Source organism: Papaver somniferum, chromosome 9, assembly GCF_003573695.1.
Source record: "Papaver somniferum cultivar HN1 chromosome 9, ASM357369v1, whole genome shotgun sequence".
Taxonomy (NCBI): domain Eukaryota; kingdom Viridiplantae; phylum Streptophyta; class Magnoliopsida; order Ranunculales; family Papaveraceae; genus Papaver; species Papaver somniferum.
The window spans coordinates 124,007,896-124,019,819 of record NC_039366.1 but is presented as its reverse complement, the minus strand read 5'-3'; the positions used below and the strand labels follow the sequence as shown (position 1 = coordinate 124,019,819).

Here is an 11,924-nt window from a genome sequence, read left to right as displayed (position 1 = left end):
AAGACCACAAAAACCAGAAACCCATAACAAAAACCTACCAAAACACCAAGTCAAACATCATTTCCTATTCTCATTACCTGCACCACCAGAAGAAAGCAAAAACTGTCCGAGAGGAGAAGAGTAACTATCTTAAAGAAAATACCACCTGTAGGAGAGTTAATAGAAACGAAAAGAAGTACTAGAAATACCTTTGTGAAAAAAACTTGTTGATCATCTTCAAGATTTACTCTAAAGCTGAAGTTTTGGCTTATTCCAGTCCTTGTGGAGAGACAACTAATAGTCATCTTCATCGGAGTCGCAACCCTCTTCCTCTCGGAACCATTTATCTGCACTCTCAGAAGACGTAGGAGATGTGTTGTCAGATGATGGAGTACTCTCAACATCATCAACATCACTCCCATCCCCATCCTCATCGGTTTCAGTCTCCTGGACCTCCTCACTGTCACTACTACTCTCCCCCTCCCGCATGGTCCGTGCATAAATCTTGGGATTTGCAAGTTCGAAATCAAAATTTCCCCTCATTTTCCTGTCATGATACCGCTCCATCCTTGCTTTATCCTCTGCAGCATCAGAATACATATCACTAGTGTTCACCTCTTCAACCTCATATTCCATCCCATCTTCAGATGCTTCAGAATCTTCATCTGTTGAACTCCCATATATCTTACTCTCGGAATGCTTCTCTAGCCATTCTTCTTCCTTTCTCCTGTCATATGCTAAGAACTTCGTCTTCCATGCAGCAAATTTGCGTTCATACTCTTCCTCCTCTCTCCTTCGCCTCTGCTCTTCCTCCTCTCTTTGAAGGATCATCTCTTGATTTCGATGATCAATTTCAGCCTGAATATAGTCTCTTAGACGTTGTAGTTCACCGGTGCTTAAAGTCTGAACATGATCTTCGGCCTGCTCAAACGCCGCTGATGGTTGAGGATCGTCTTGATTATTGGCAGCATCGTTGTTTGGAACAACTAGATTACTGTGATTTTCCATTTCTAATCTTCTCTATATGTTTCCTAATTCTTTCCTTTTCTGGTCTTAAAAACAAAATTTTTTGCTCTGAGTATGTTAATCCTTTGCTTAAACCCCCTTTTAAATAACCTACATTGCCTATTCATTACCATTTATGGCGCTTGGTTAAGCGTCACGTCGCTTTGTTTACCACGCCTATTCAAAACCATGCGTATGGCTATCAGTTTTCAGATCATAATTACCCTATAAAACCTAATTTTCAATACCTAAGTCTTCTTTTAGCCTTTAATTCTTGTGGAACTTCTATTAAGGGAGTATATGGTAGGTCATCTTACCATAATAAGAATTTTTGGGGTCTAATTAAAATCTTGTGTTTTATGCAGATCAGGAGAAGGAAGCACCTGCTGAGAGGCGCCATTGAGCCTTGGGGCATGTCTGCTAGACGATTTGTACCCTGGTCCATCTCAAGAGCCACCAAACATCACCCTACCATCAACAGTTCCACCCATAAAAATAATTCTTCTACCAATTACACCAGTCGCTCATCTCATTTTTATTTCCCCAACCATATTCTTTCTTATTTCCCTACCATTATGTGTTTTGGCTTATTATACCACACATATGCCTCTCCAAAAAAAGACAACCATATTTATGGTTCACCAAACATCCTATTTGTCATGCTAACGTATCAAAAGTACGCCTTCTATAAGAGATCTCGAACCCTTTTCTGTTTCTCTTACGATACATATCACGTGATCACCAGAAACTATCACAAATGGCCCATCAAAACCAAAAGAAAAGAAAACTACAACTATATCAGCTTAACCTGCCCCCTTATACCAATACCAATTTCTCTATTTCTGTATTACACCAAACTTCTCCTGAAACTCTATCTTACCTTAAAGTGCTATATTCTTTTACTTCTTTTAAAATTCAAAGCCACAACAATAAGGATACCTATGACTATCTGACTATTCTTATAAAGTGCACCAGATTTCAAAACGGCACGAAGGAGGGAATCTTTTTCACTATCCTTATTTCTCTTACCAATCCTACCTCCCTACACACTTATTCTTTTTTCATCTTCATCAATCTTATATATTAAATGTCATCCCAAGTCATAAAAGAAAACCATCAAAACACAAACCTTGATATCCAAAACCTTACTGCTCAAATGGCTGAGAAACTTTCCCTACCTTCTTCTCTTGTTGAACCTGTTTTTATAGACAAAACTGTTGTTCTTGCTGAATCTGATAGTAATTGGAAGTGGTGTATGGCAGGCTATCTCTGTTGTGAGACTTTGGTTCCAACATCCTTCATCAGATACTACATCTGCAACCAATGGCCTCTTTCTCAATCTCCTACTGTCACCACCTTCAATGGTCAAAAAAACAAGGTTCTTATCCATTTTCTAGTGGAAGATGATTTTGATAGAGTTAATTCGCAGAGACCATGGTTTGTGTGCGGATATCTCATGGTGCTAAAAGTGGTTCCAATCTCTGGATGGCCTTCTAATTTTCAACTATCTTTTGATGAAGAATTAATGTGGTTCATTCTCTGCAATATCCCTAAGGAGTAGACGGAATTTGAAGATCTCCAGAAACTTACCATCATGATGGGTGAATTAATTGAAGCTCATTCTCCCTATGGCAATCATCCTTTAAAGAAAAATGTCAAAGTCTGTGTCAGGATTCAAGTTAAAAAAGCTCTACCGGCAGGCATTCCCCTGTTCACTAATGGTAGAACTGAACCTTTCCTGATTGAATGTAGATGCGTCAAAGTGCCGAGATACTATTGTTCTTCGTGCCGAGTTTTGGATCACAAGGATGCCAATTGTCCAGCATGGAAACTAAAGCAAAAAGCTATTAAAGAAATATCTCCTTCATGCAGAAAATATACCCTTCCCACTGTCTCCAGACTTATGATGCCTCCTCTACCTATCCAGGAACAACCAACTTCTAATCTTAATGAAGTCAATGATTCTCCAATGCAACACACCGATATTGTTTCTGATACCCAAATCGAATCTATCATTCCTACAATGCATGAAAAAGGAAAGGCCAAGTCTCAGCATTCAGAAAGCGCAGCTCTAAAGGGTTTTTCCAACATGTTCCAAATGGGACCCTTCGTCAACAAATCTAATGCCCTGAAATCTTTGATGTTGGTCCAATCCAACAAAACTCAACTCAGCTGAATAACGGTTTACCAATAATCTTCAAACAAGTCATTATTCAGAATGTCACTGTTGAAGCTGCTATTCCAGTCCCAGCTACTGAATCGATCAACCTTGGACGAATTCGTACTTCAAACTCGTCAAGAAGATTTAAGAAAGCTGCTTTACCGAGTCCAAATACCATCATCACTAGAAATACCATTACTTCTGCAGAACAGAAAGCTCTAACTAATTTGAAAAGAAAGATAAACCCCAGAGCTGATTTGATAAAGCATACTAGAGCTAGCAATTCTACAGTAGCTAGTATTGTGGTCATCCCAGAAGAACCTGAAACCAATGAACCTGATTATGCTCAACTCTGTCCTCCAATTACAAAATTAGGGGAGTTACCTAGCCTCAACTTTTTAATTGCACCCTCAATACCCATGCCCTGGTTGATCCTTATGGGAGTTACAATGTACCTGCTGATGATGCCCCAAGAAGCAATGAGGTCCGCAATAATTCTCTTTACCCTGATGCTACTCCTGATCTCAATTCTTCCCGAGATGCTGCTTATTCTGATGGTTCTACTATAGCTCCTCTTGGTAGTGGGTCTACCTCCACCAATCAGGTAAATAATAACTCCTCTACTCCTTTAATCGCGTCCAATTCTTCCCCTGTTCAGCTACATCAATTCCCTGTCAGTAATATCAATACAGTCATTTGAAATATTGGAGGTTTAGGAAAGAAATCGGCTAATAAAGAACTTAGTCTTCTATGCAGAAATGTTAACCCTGACATTATTTTTTTGTCGGAAACTAAGATGAACAAGGATTTAACATCTAGAAAACTAAAAAATATGGGCTTCCCCTGTACCTTTAATGTGTCAAGTATTGGAAGAAGTGGAGGTTTGGTTCGTGCCTGGAAAAAGGAAGTTCACTTAAACATTATTTCCTCTAGTTTAAGGGGCATCCATGTTACTACATTTGATATCATACACTCAAAAAACTTCCACATACATTTCATTTATGTGGAACCAAATAGTAGCCTTAGAAAAGCCTATTGGGAACAACAATGTCAAATCCAACAACCACCCATAGATGAACCAGTTTTCTTTGTGGGGGATTTTAATGCTCTTCTAAGTACCGAGGACAAAAATGGTGGTTTAGAAGTTGATGATGCTGATTTTTTAAACTTGAGAAACTTTTGTTCTGTGTTCAATCTCCATGATCCTGGTTTTTCTGGTCCTATATTTACCTGGTCTAATATACAACAGGGACCTGACTTAATTCTTGAAAGATTAGATAAATGTTTTATGAATGATATTGCTGAAACTCTTTGCCCTAAATTTTGTATGAATAACCTCCATAGGGACTCTTCTGACCACTATCCCATGCATATTGGTTTTAACTATGAGGATGTTTGTATGCCTAGACCTTTTCATTTTATTGATGTGGATTGAAGATCCCACCTGCAGAGATATCATTGTTAATTCTTGGTCTTCTAATGTGGTGGGATCTCCTGCTTATAAACTTAAAGCTAAATTTCTTAACACTAATAAAGGTCTTAGAGAGTGGAATAAAACTTCTTTTGGTAATATTCAAACCAATATATCTACCATTAGGAAGGAGTTAATTGAAGTTCAAGTCTCTAACCCCACTGATTCCTGTACTACTAGTAGACTCAAGGCCAGACTGGAGTATCTTTATAATTTAGAAGAACTTTATTGGAAGGATAAATCTAGAGAGGTCTGGCTCATGGAAGGTGACAAAAACTCACCTTATTTACATAAAGTTACTCTCTTTAGAAGAAAGAGGAATGCTATCAGCTGGATCAAGGATTCTACTAATACTATTCTAACTGATACAACTAGTATTGATAACTCCTTCACTGATTATTTTAAAACCTTATACTCCTCTCACCCTCAACAATTCCAGGAGGAAATCTTAGCTTCCCTTCCAATAAAGTTCTCTCCATAAGATAATTCTACTTTCAACTTACCCCTTTCTCCAAAGAAAATAAAAAATGTTGTTTTCCAAATGGGGGGGGGGGGGGGGGGGGGGGTAAAGCTCCTGGACCAGATGGCTTTAATGGTCTGTTTTACCAGAAACATTGGGATATTGTAGGGGATGTTGTCATTGATATGACACAAACTTGCTTTAGAACATGACACATTGCTAAAGTCTTTTATCATACCAACATTTCCCTCATTCCCAAGGTCCCTCTGGCTGAACTTGTCACTCAGTACAGACCTATTGGGATATGCAATTTTGTTTATAATATTTTGTCTAAAACTTTAGCTAATAGACTGAAACCTTTTATGAACAATATTATTTCTCAAAATCAAAGTGCCTTTATACCAAAAAGGAGTATTGCTGATAATATTCTACTGGCTAATGAGGCTATATATGTTGTTAATCATCATGATAAAACTAAGGGTATATCTGCTATAATGATATTTCTAAAGCCTATGATAAGTTAGAATGGTCTTTTCTTCAAGGTGTCTTAACTAAGATGGGACTTTCAGATCGCTGGATTAAACTCATAAACCAGTGCATCTCCACAGTTTCCTATTCTGTTCTCCTCAACGATATCCTACAGGGTTTTTTAAGCCTGAGAGAGGGTTAAGACAAGGGGACCCTCTATCCCCTTACTTGTACATTATCTGTTCTGAAGCTCTCTCTGCATATATTGATGGTCTATCTACACAAGGTACTCTAGAAGGTATCAAAGTTTGCAGGAATGCTCCAGATATGACCCACCTTCTCTTTTCTGATGATTCTTTGTTATTTTCTAAAACTACTGTTCAAAATTTTCAAACCATAAAAACCTATCTTCAAAAATACTGTTTGGATTCTGGCCAAGAGATAAATTTTGAAAAGTCTGGTATCTTGTTCAGTAGAAGAATCCCTGAACATAGGAAAAATATGCTTGCTAATATCCCGGAGATTGATAATAGGGACTTAGGGGAAAAATACCTTGGTACTCCCATGGTTTTTCAAGCCTCTAAAATCCAAACTCATATGGGCATTCTCCAAGCTGTGGATGCTAGAATTTCAATCTGGTTACACAAGCTTCTGTCCCAAGCTGCTAGAACTACTCTCATCAAGCATATTGGCCAAGTTATACCTTTGTTCCAAATGGGTGCTTTTCTCATTCCTAAACACCTGTGTAGACAAATGGATTCTCACCTTTGCAAGTTCTGGTGGGGGAGACTCTTGACCCAAAAGACAGAAAACTTCATCTTTTGGGTTGGGATATCCTTTGTGCCCCCAAAGCTGAAGGTGGCCTAGGTTTTCGAAAAGCTGAGCTAAACAATTTAACTATGATAGCCAGGAATGCCTGGAGAATCCTCGAGAACCCCATTAGTATGCTGGCTATTGTTCTAAAAGCTAAATATTTTCCCAATACTGATTTTCTAACTGATAAGTGTTCTTGGACCTGGAAGTGTCTGCATGCTATCAAAGAGATCATCAAGCCTTTTATTTCCTGGATTGTGGGAGATTGTCAATTTATTGATCCCTGGTGTGATAAGTGGATCTCTACTTTGGGATCTGCTACCCCAAATCCTCTTGTCCCACAAGAGCCTAGCATTAAAGTTTCTTATTTTATTGACTCTGTTTCTAGGTCTTGGAATATCTCCAGACTTAACACTCATTTTGATGATTCTTCTGTTAAGAAGATTATCACCATTCCCTTAAGCCAGCTTTGCACTCCTGACAGGAGGGCTTGGGATCTTTCTAAATATGGTAAATTCACTTCTAAATCTGCCTACATGGGTGTTATAGGCCTTAGTCCATCCCCACGTAAAATTCTTTGGTTAAGAATTTGGAAAATAAGGGTCCCTTACAGGATCCAAGTTTTCACCTAGAAAGCAGCTAGAAATGCTCTGCCTGCTAGAACTATTTTGCATACTAGAATGCCAATGCACAATACTGATTGTGCTAGATGTTTCTATCCTCGAGAGTCCATTATGCATGCTTTGGTCTTGTGTCTCATTGCTAGTCGAGTTTGGTTTTTGTCTGATTTTTGCATTAATACTCAATATTTTCAAAACAAATCCTTCACTAACTGGCTCATGTTCTGGATATCTGACTCTGTTTCTAAACTTTCTGATGAAAATCAATGTCTTTTTTTTGCCATCCTATGGTCTCTGTCGACTAGCAGGAATAACTTAGTCTTCCAAAACTTAAAGGAAAATCATCTTACTGTTATCCATAGAGCTAAGGCCATGCTTTTAACTTGGAAAAAAAAACCTATTATCTCCCCTTATGCCTATATCAGATTAAGTGATAAGTGGATGCCTCCTTTCTTTGGCTGGATTAAATGTAATACTGATGGTGCTTATGATGATATCACTGGAGCAAATTGTGCGGGATATGTGATGAGGGATTCCTCCTGTAAAGCCTCTTTCTGTGCTTCCCTGATTTTTCAAGTGAAGTCGGCAGAAGAAGCTGAAGCAAGAACAATCTGGGCAGTCATGAAGAAAGCGTTGGGGCAGAAGTTTACCCATGTTATCATAGAAAGTGATGCAAAAACTCTTATGGACAAATTCTCTTCAGGTTGTTTTGATGGTGACACTAGTACTGATGCCATCTTTAAAGACATTCAGTTTTTTTTCTTTACAGTTTGTAGATTGTATTTCTAGTTTCCAACCTCGCCTGTATAATTCTGTAGCACATGAGCTTGATCAATCGGCCAAAAAAAAACAATGTCTCTATGTACTGGTCTGTGCCTCCTGTTTGGTTAATCCCAACAGTTGAGGGGGATCATTAGCCTTTTTGAAGGCCGTTATCTAAAAAAAAAGTTTTGAAAAATTGAAAAAAACGGGGACATATTATTGAACCGGATTTTGAGAGTGGGGTACTTTATCAAAATTTCCTTTAAGATATAACAGTGAATGGCAGATTATTAAAAAAAAATCCCAAATTTATCATAATGACAAAACTCATTTGGCCATCACCTGGATTGTCAAATTTTGGAATTTGACGATTCCCATAGGAATTGCCCCATTCTAATGTAATATATACCTGCATAACACAGGTGGATGGATGAAATGATTTATTCAAATTTTAATAACGAAAACGCTAAATACACCGTGGGTGAAATCCCATAAATTTCACCGATTCTTACATATTTATAGGTTCTACCATCAAAAAAATGGCCACATATTAATCGGGATCCCCAAATATGTGAGAATCCGTGTACTTTTTGAGATTTCTCACTCGGTGTCTCTGGCACTTTAAATAATGCCAGCAAAATGATATGGAGTGTGGTAGGTCCCGGAACCATTTATCAGTCGCTCTCCCCTCTCCACAGTCCACTCTCCCCAAACAAACCCGCCTTTCTCCTTGAAACCCTAGTTTTTTTTATTACTCTTAATTCTTCTGCAAATCGCTCCTGCTTGTCTACAGTTTCGATGGGCAATTGTTTAACTACGGTTCCGATGAGGAACTGCTTAACTAAGGTTCCACTTGGGAACTTTAATTTGCTTCCGGAAGAGATCATTTTAGATATCTTATCACGTCTGCCAACTGAGTCTGTTTTTGAGTGCAAATTGGTATCAAAATTATGGAGAGATTTGCTTCAACATCCATCTTTTCCACGACTGCACTGCAATCATCTTGATTCTGCTCATGATTCTGATGGTAAGTTGAGTTTCATATTTTATACAGAAGGATCTGATGAAGAACCGTTTCACTATACTGAGTATGTTGAGAAATTAAACCGTTTCAGTAGAATAAAAATGATCAATTTCAGACCTCCATTTAAGGAATCTTATATTCTTGGTTCATGTAATGGTCTTATTTGTTTCAATACACGCCTTGATAATAGTTTCTATTTGCAACCTGCTTACATCTGTAATCCCATCACCAGAGAGTATATCGTCATTCCAAATATCGAAAGAAAACGATTCTTAAGTGGATTTGGTTACATTCCTTCAACCAAGGAGTACAAGGTTGTAAGAATTTATAACTCCAAGGAAGACCCAGATTATGGAATTACTCAGGTGTACACTCTTGGCAGTGGCATTGGATGGAGAAATAGTAGAAAGATGGACTACAATGTGTTATCTTTTCGTCAACTTGGTGCGTCTGCAAATGGAGCTATTCATTGGGTGGACTCCAGAGGAAGCATTGTTGCCTTTGATTTGATCGATGAAGAGTTTCGACTACTTTCATCATCACCACCTTGTTCGCTACCAGCTTTTGTTGAACTACATGTTTTCGGCGGTTTTTTATGTGCATGTCATCACTCAATTGGAGGTTTTGACACATGGGTTTTAAGGAAGAATAAAAATAATCATGATGTGGTTTGGAGTAAAGAGTTCAGCAGTAGCTTTGGGGAACCAATTAACTTTACGAAGAGTGGTTGGCTTTTATGCTACGATTATCGTGATAAACATGTCTATCGATACGCTCCAAAAGCTTCATCTTCCAGAATGCTTGTGAATTTTGGAAAGAGTGTTAGTATTGGAGTCTCTCACAAGAACACCTTAGTGTCATTGAAAGCTTTAGGAGAAGATGATACAAAACTAATGGATTCGGGTGAAAGAGCAAGTTCTAGCGGGGGACAGAAAGCAGTTATCGTTAGCCAACGTGACAGAAGGAAGAGAGAGATCTCTGGTACGTTTCTTTCTGATTTTTTAGCTCTTGCAGAAATTACAAAACAATGAATCTTTTTGAGCTCAACTCAATGCACAATTTTGAGTTGCTGTTTGCTTTGGTTAAGCTAATTTGCTATGTTTGTTACGAGTATAATGCTGAAGTATATGCCCGAAAAAACCTTGAGATCTAAGAGCTTTCTCAGTGGTTGTAGGAAAAATATATATGGTTCCTCATCTTTAGAATGTTGCAATCTGGAGATCTCATAGTCTGTGATATTAAGTTGGTGAATCTGATAAATAGAATAAAAGTGTTCATATACTTTAACAATTATTTGAATTTGAAAAGGTGTGTCTTTTTTGTTCACCTGTGAATGCCAGAAGAATAACCAACTCTAATAGACGTCACTGAGTTGGGTCTTTCCGGTTTAGAACCCTTGTTGATGGGCCATGTATGAAGGTCTCACTCACACCGTAAGATGAAGAAATACGTGTTTATGTTTCATTGAACTAAATGCATTGGAGGATGTGTGTAGCACTTTAGTGAACTCAACTCCCTTATGCGAACAAAATTGGATAAGTAATGTTGGGAAAAATTGTAGAAAAGTAGCGTGCACAGTTGTGAATCTATCTGGTTCCCAGTTATACTCGGCTACTGAGTTTAGCCAAATACTTCTTTGTAATCAGTTACCAACAAGTGTACATTTCCTCTTTGAAGTTTGAACTACTTGTTTTGAGTATGTTGTTGCTTTTTGTTGTTTTAGATTCTGCACTTTTGTTGGTCGGTTTTTTTATTAAATGTATGGAAGCCTATCATTTAGTCTTTCATATAATATGCACTTGCAGTACCTCTAGACTGTGTAGTCGACCTAGTGCTGAATTCACCTTTCCCCCATTGTCCAAGTTTCAGCTATTTGTTAGCATTCTTCCCATGTCTCTATGTAGTTCTTTTGCGTGGTGTCTTATGTGTTGATTTACTAATTGTTATCTCTCTGTACCCGTCGAGACTTTAATTTTTAAATGTCTCAAATTCTTTCCTCGGTAAATATAGGAAAGCATATAAGTCCTTGGGTATGCTCATCATCATAGTGAAGATCACCATCTTCTGTGCTTCAATGTCAAAAAAATTTAGTGGCATCTCTTTGGATACCCTTATTTTTAACTAGGATGTGGTCTGCATGTAGCGCCATAGTTTGGTACTGTTTATTATTTTGTTGTTATTTTGATGTCCTAAACGACGTGGGAGGCATATATGCCTGCAGGTGGTAGTTTTTGACAGGCTGCGGGTGTGCAGTCTTCTTCTCTTTAGGCAGTCAGGCTCTGCGTAGTCGTTTGAGCTATTAGCTGCTGTAAGTAGCTCTTGTTTGTAGTTTTGCTTAAGACCTGACTGCTTTCTCTTCTCTGTGTATATCTCTGAACTCTCACTTTCTTTGTGGGAGCTTGGTTTTTACTTTTTAATCAATTTAGACCTTTCTAGTGAATAAAATGAATGTTAATGGATGAGGATAATTTTCCATAATATTGCTTTTGTTTCAGTTTCATTTCTGAAGCTTAAAGTCTCAAGTCTATAATCTTCGTCAATTGGCAGGTTACTGACAATTACTCCAGAATTAATTTGAAGAATGGATCACGTGCAAAATTGGTATAGAGAAGCCTCAAGGTTTCTGCATGCCTGGCGTTAAGAAGAGGAACAAGCAGTGTATTGTATGTTGCAGATACAGAGAATCGAGCAATGAACTTTTGTAACTAGGACTCTGAACCAATCTTACAAGACCAAGTCCTTCTTAAGCGATATTGTTATACATGTGTCAATTCATTAAATGTCTATCTAAATAGTTGCCAACTTTTTTCTAATTTGATCACTTTCTTACCTATATTGGAATGAGCATATCATTTTGAATAAATTAGATTTTATACTCAGAAATCATTTTATGATAAAAAAGAAAAATCAGAAATCCCATCCCACCTCAGAATGCACTCATTGAAAAGATTGGTGCAAGGACGAGTGATGAAGGCAATATTTTTAAGCATGAACAAGTGTTTCGACATAATGAAATCCGTGTACCCAGACATCCGCACTAACATCAAACAGTTTTATAAAACTCTTGTTACTAAAGTCAAAGGATATCACCTTGTTTTTCCCTATCAATAATATCAATTTCGATGGATCTTCTTCCCCTTCCTCCACAAGCAGCACATTCA

At 37.9% G+C, this 11,924-nt stretch overlaps 2 protein-coding genes across 3 annotated transcripts; one reads left to right on the top strand and one right to left on the bottom strand.

The window, feature by feature from the left end:
* Positions 1-273: 273 nt before the first annotated feature.
* Positions 274-987, bottom strand: LOC113312530 (luc7-like protein 3). Its single transcript, XM_026561278.1, has one exon. The coding sequence runs from the start codon at positions 985-987 to the stop codon at positions 274-276; it is 714 nt and encodes a 237-aa protein (XP_026417063.1).
* Positions 988-8,325: 7,338 nt separating this feature from the next.
* On the top strand, positions 8,326-11,637 carry LOC113309113 (F-box protein At3g07870-like). Of its 2 annotated transcripts, XR_003340326.1 has the most exons (3): positions 8,326-9,744; positions 10,985-11,071; positions 11,311-11,624. XR_003340326.1 is itself a non-coding variant. In XM_026557535.1 (2 exons), the coding sequence occupies exons 1-2, from the start codon at positions 8,379-8,381 to the stop codon at positions 11,316-11,318; spliced, it is 1,374 nt and encodes a 457-aa protein (XP_026413320.1). In that variant the 5' UTR covers positions 8,330-8,378; the 3' UTR covers positions 11,319-11,637. The 2 variants fall into 2 exon arrangements, 1 of the variants encoding a protein (XP_026413320.1); XM_026557535.1 differs by lacking the exon at positions 10,985-11,071 and having other exon boundaries at positions 8,330-9,744; positions 11,311-11,637.
* The last annotated feature ends 287 nt before the right edge of the window (positions 11,638-11,924 follow it).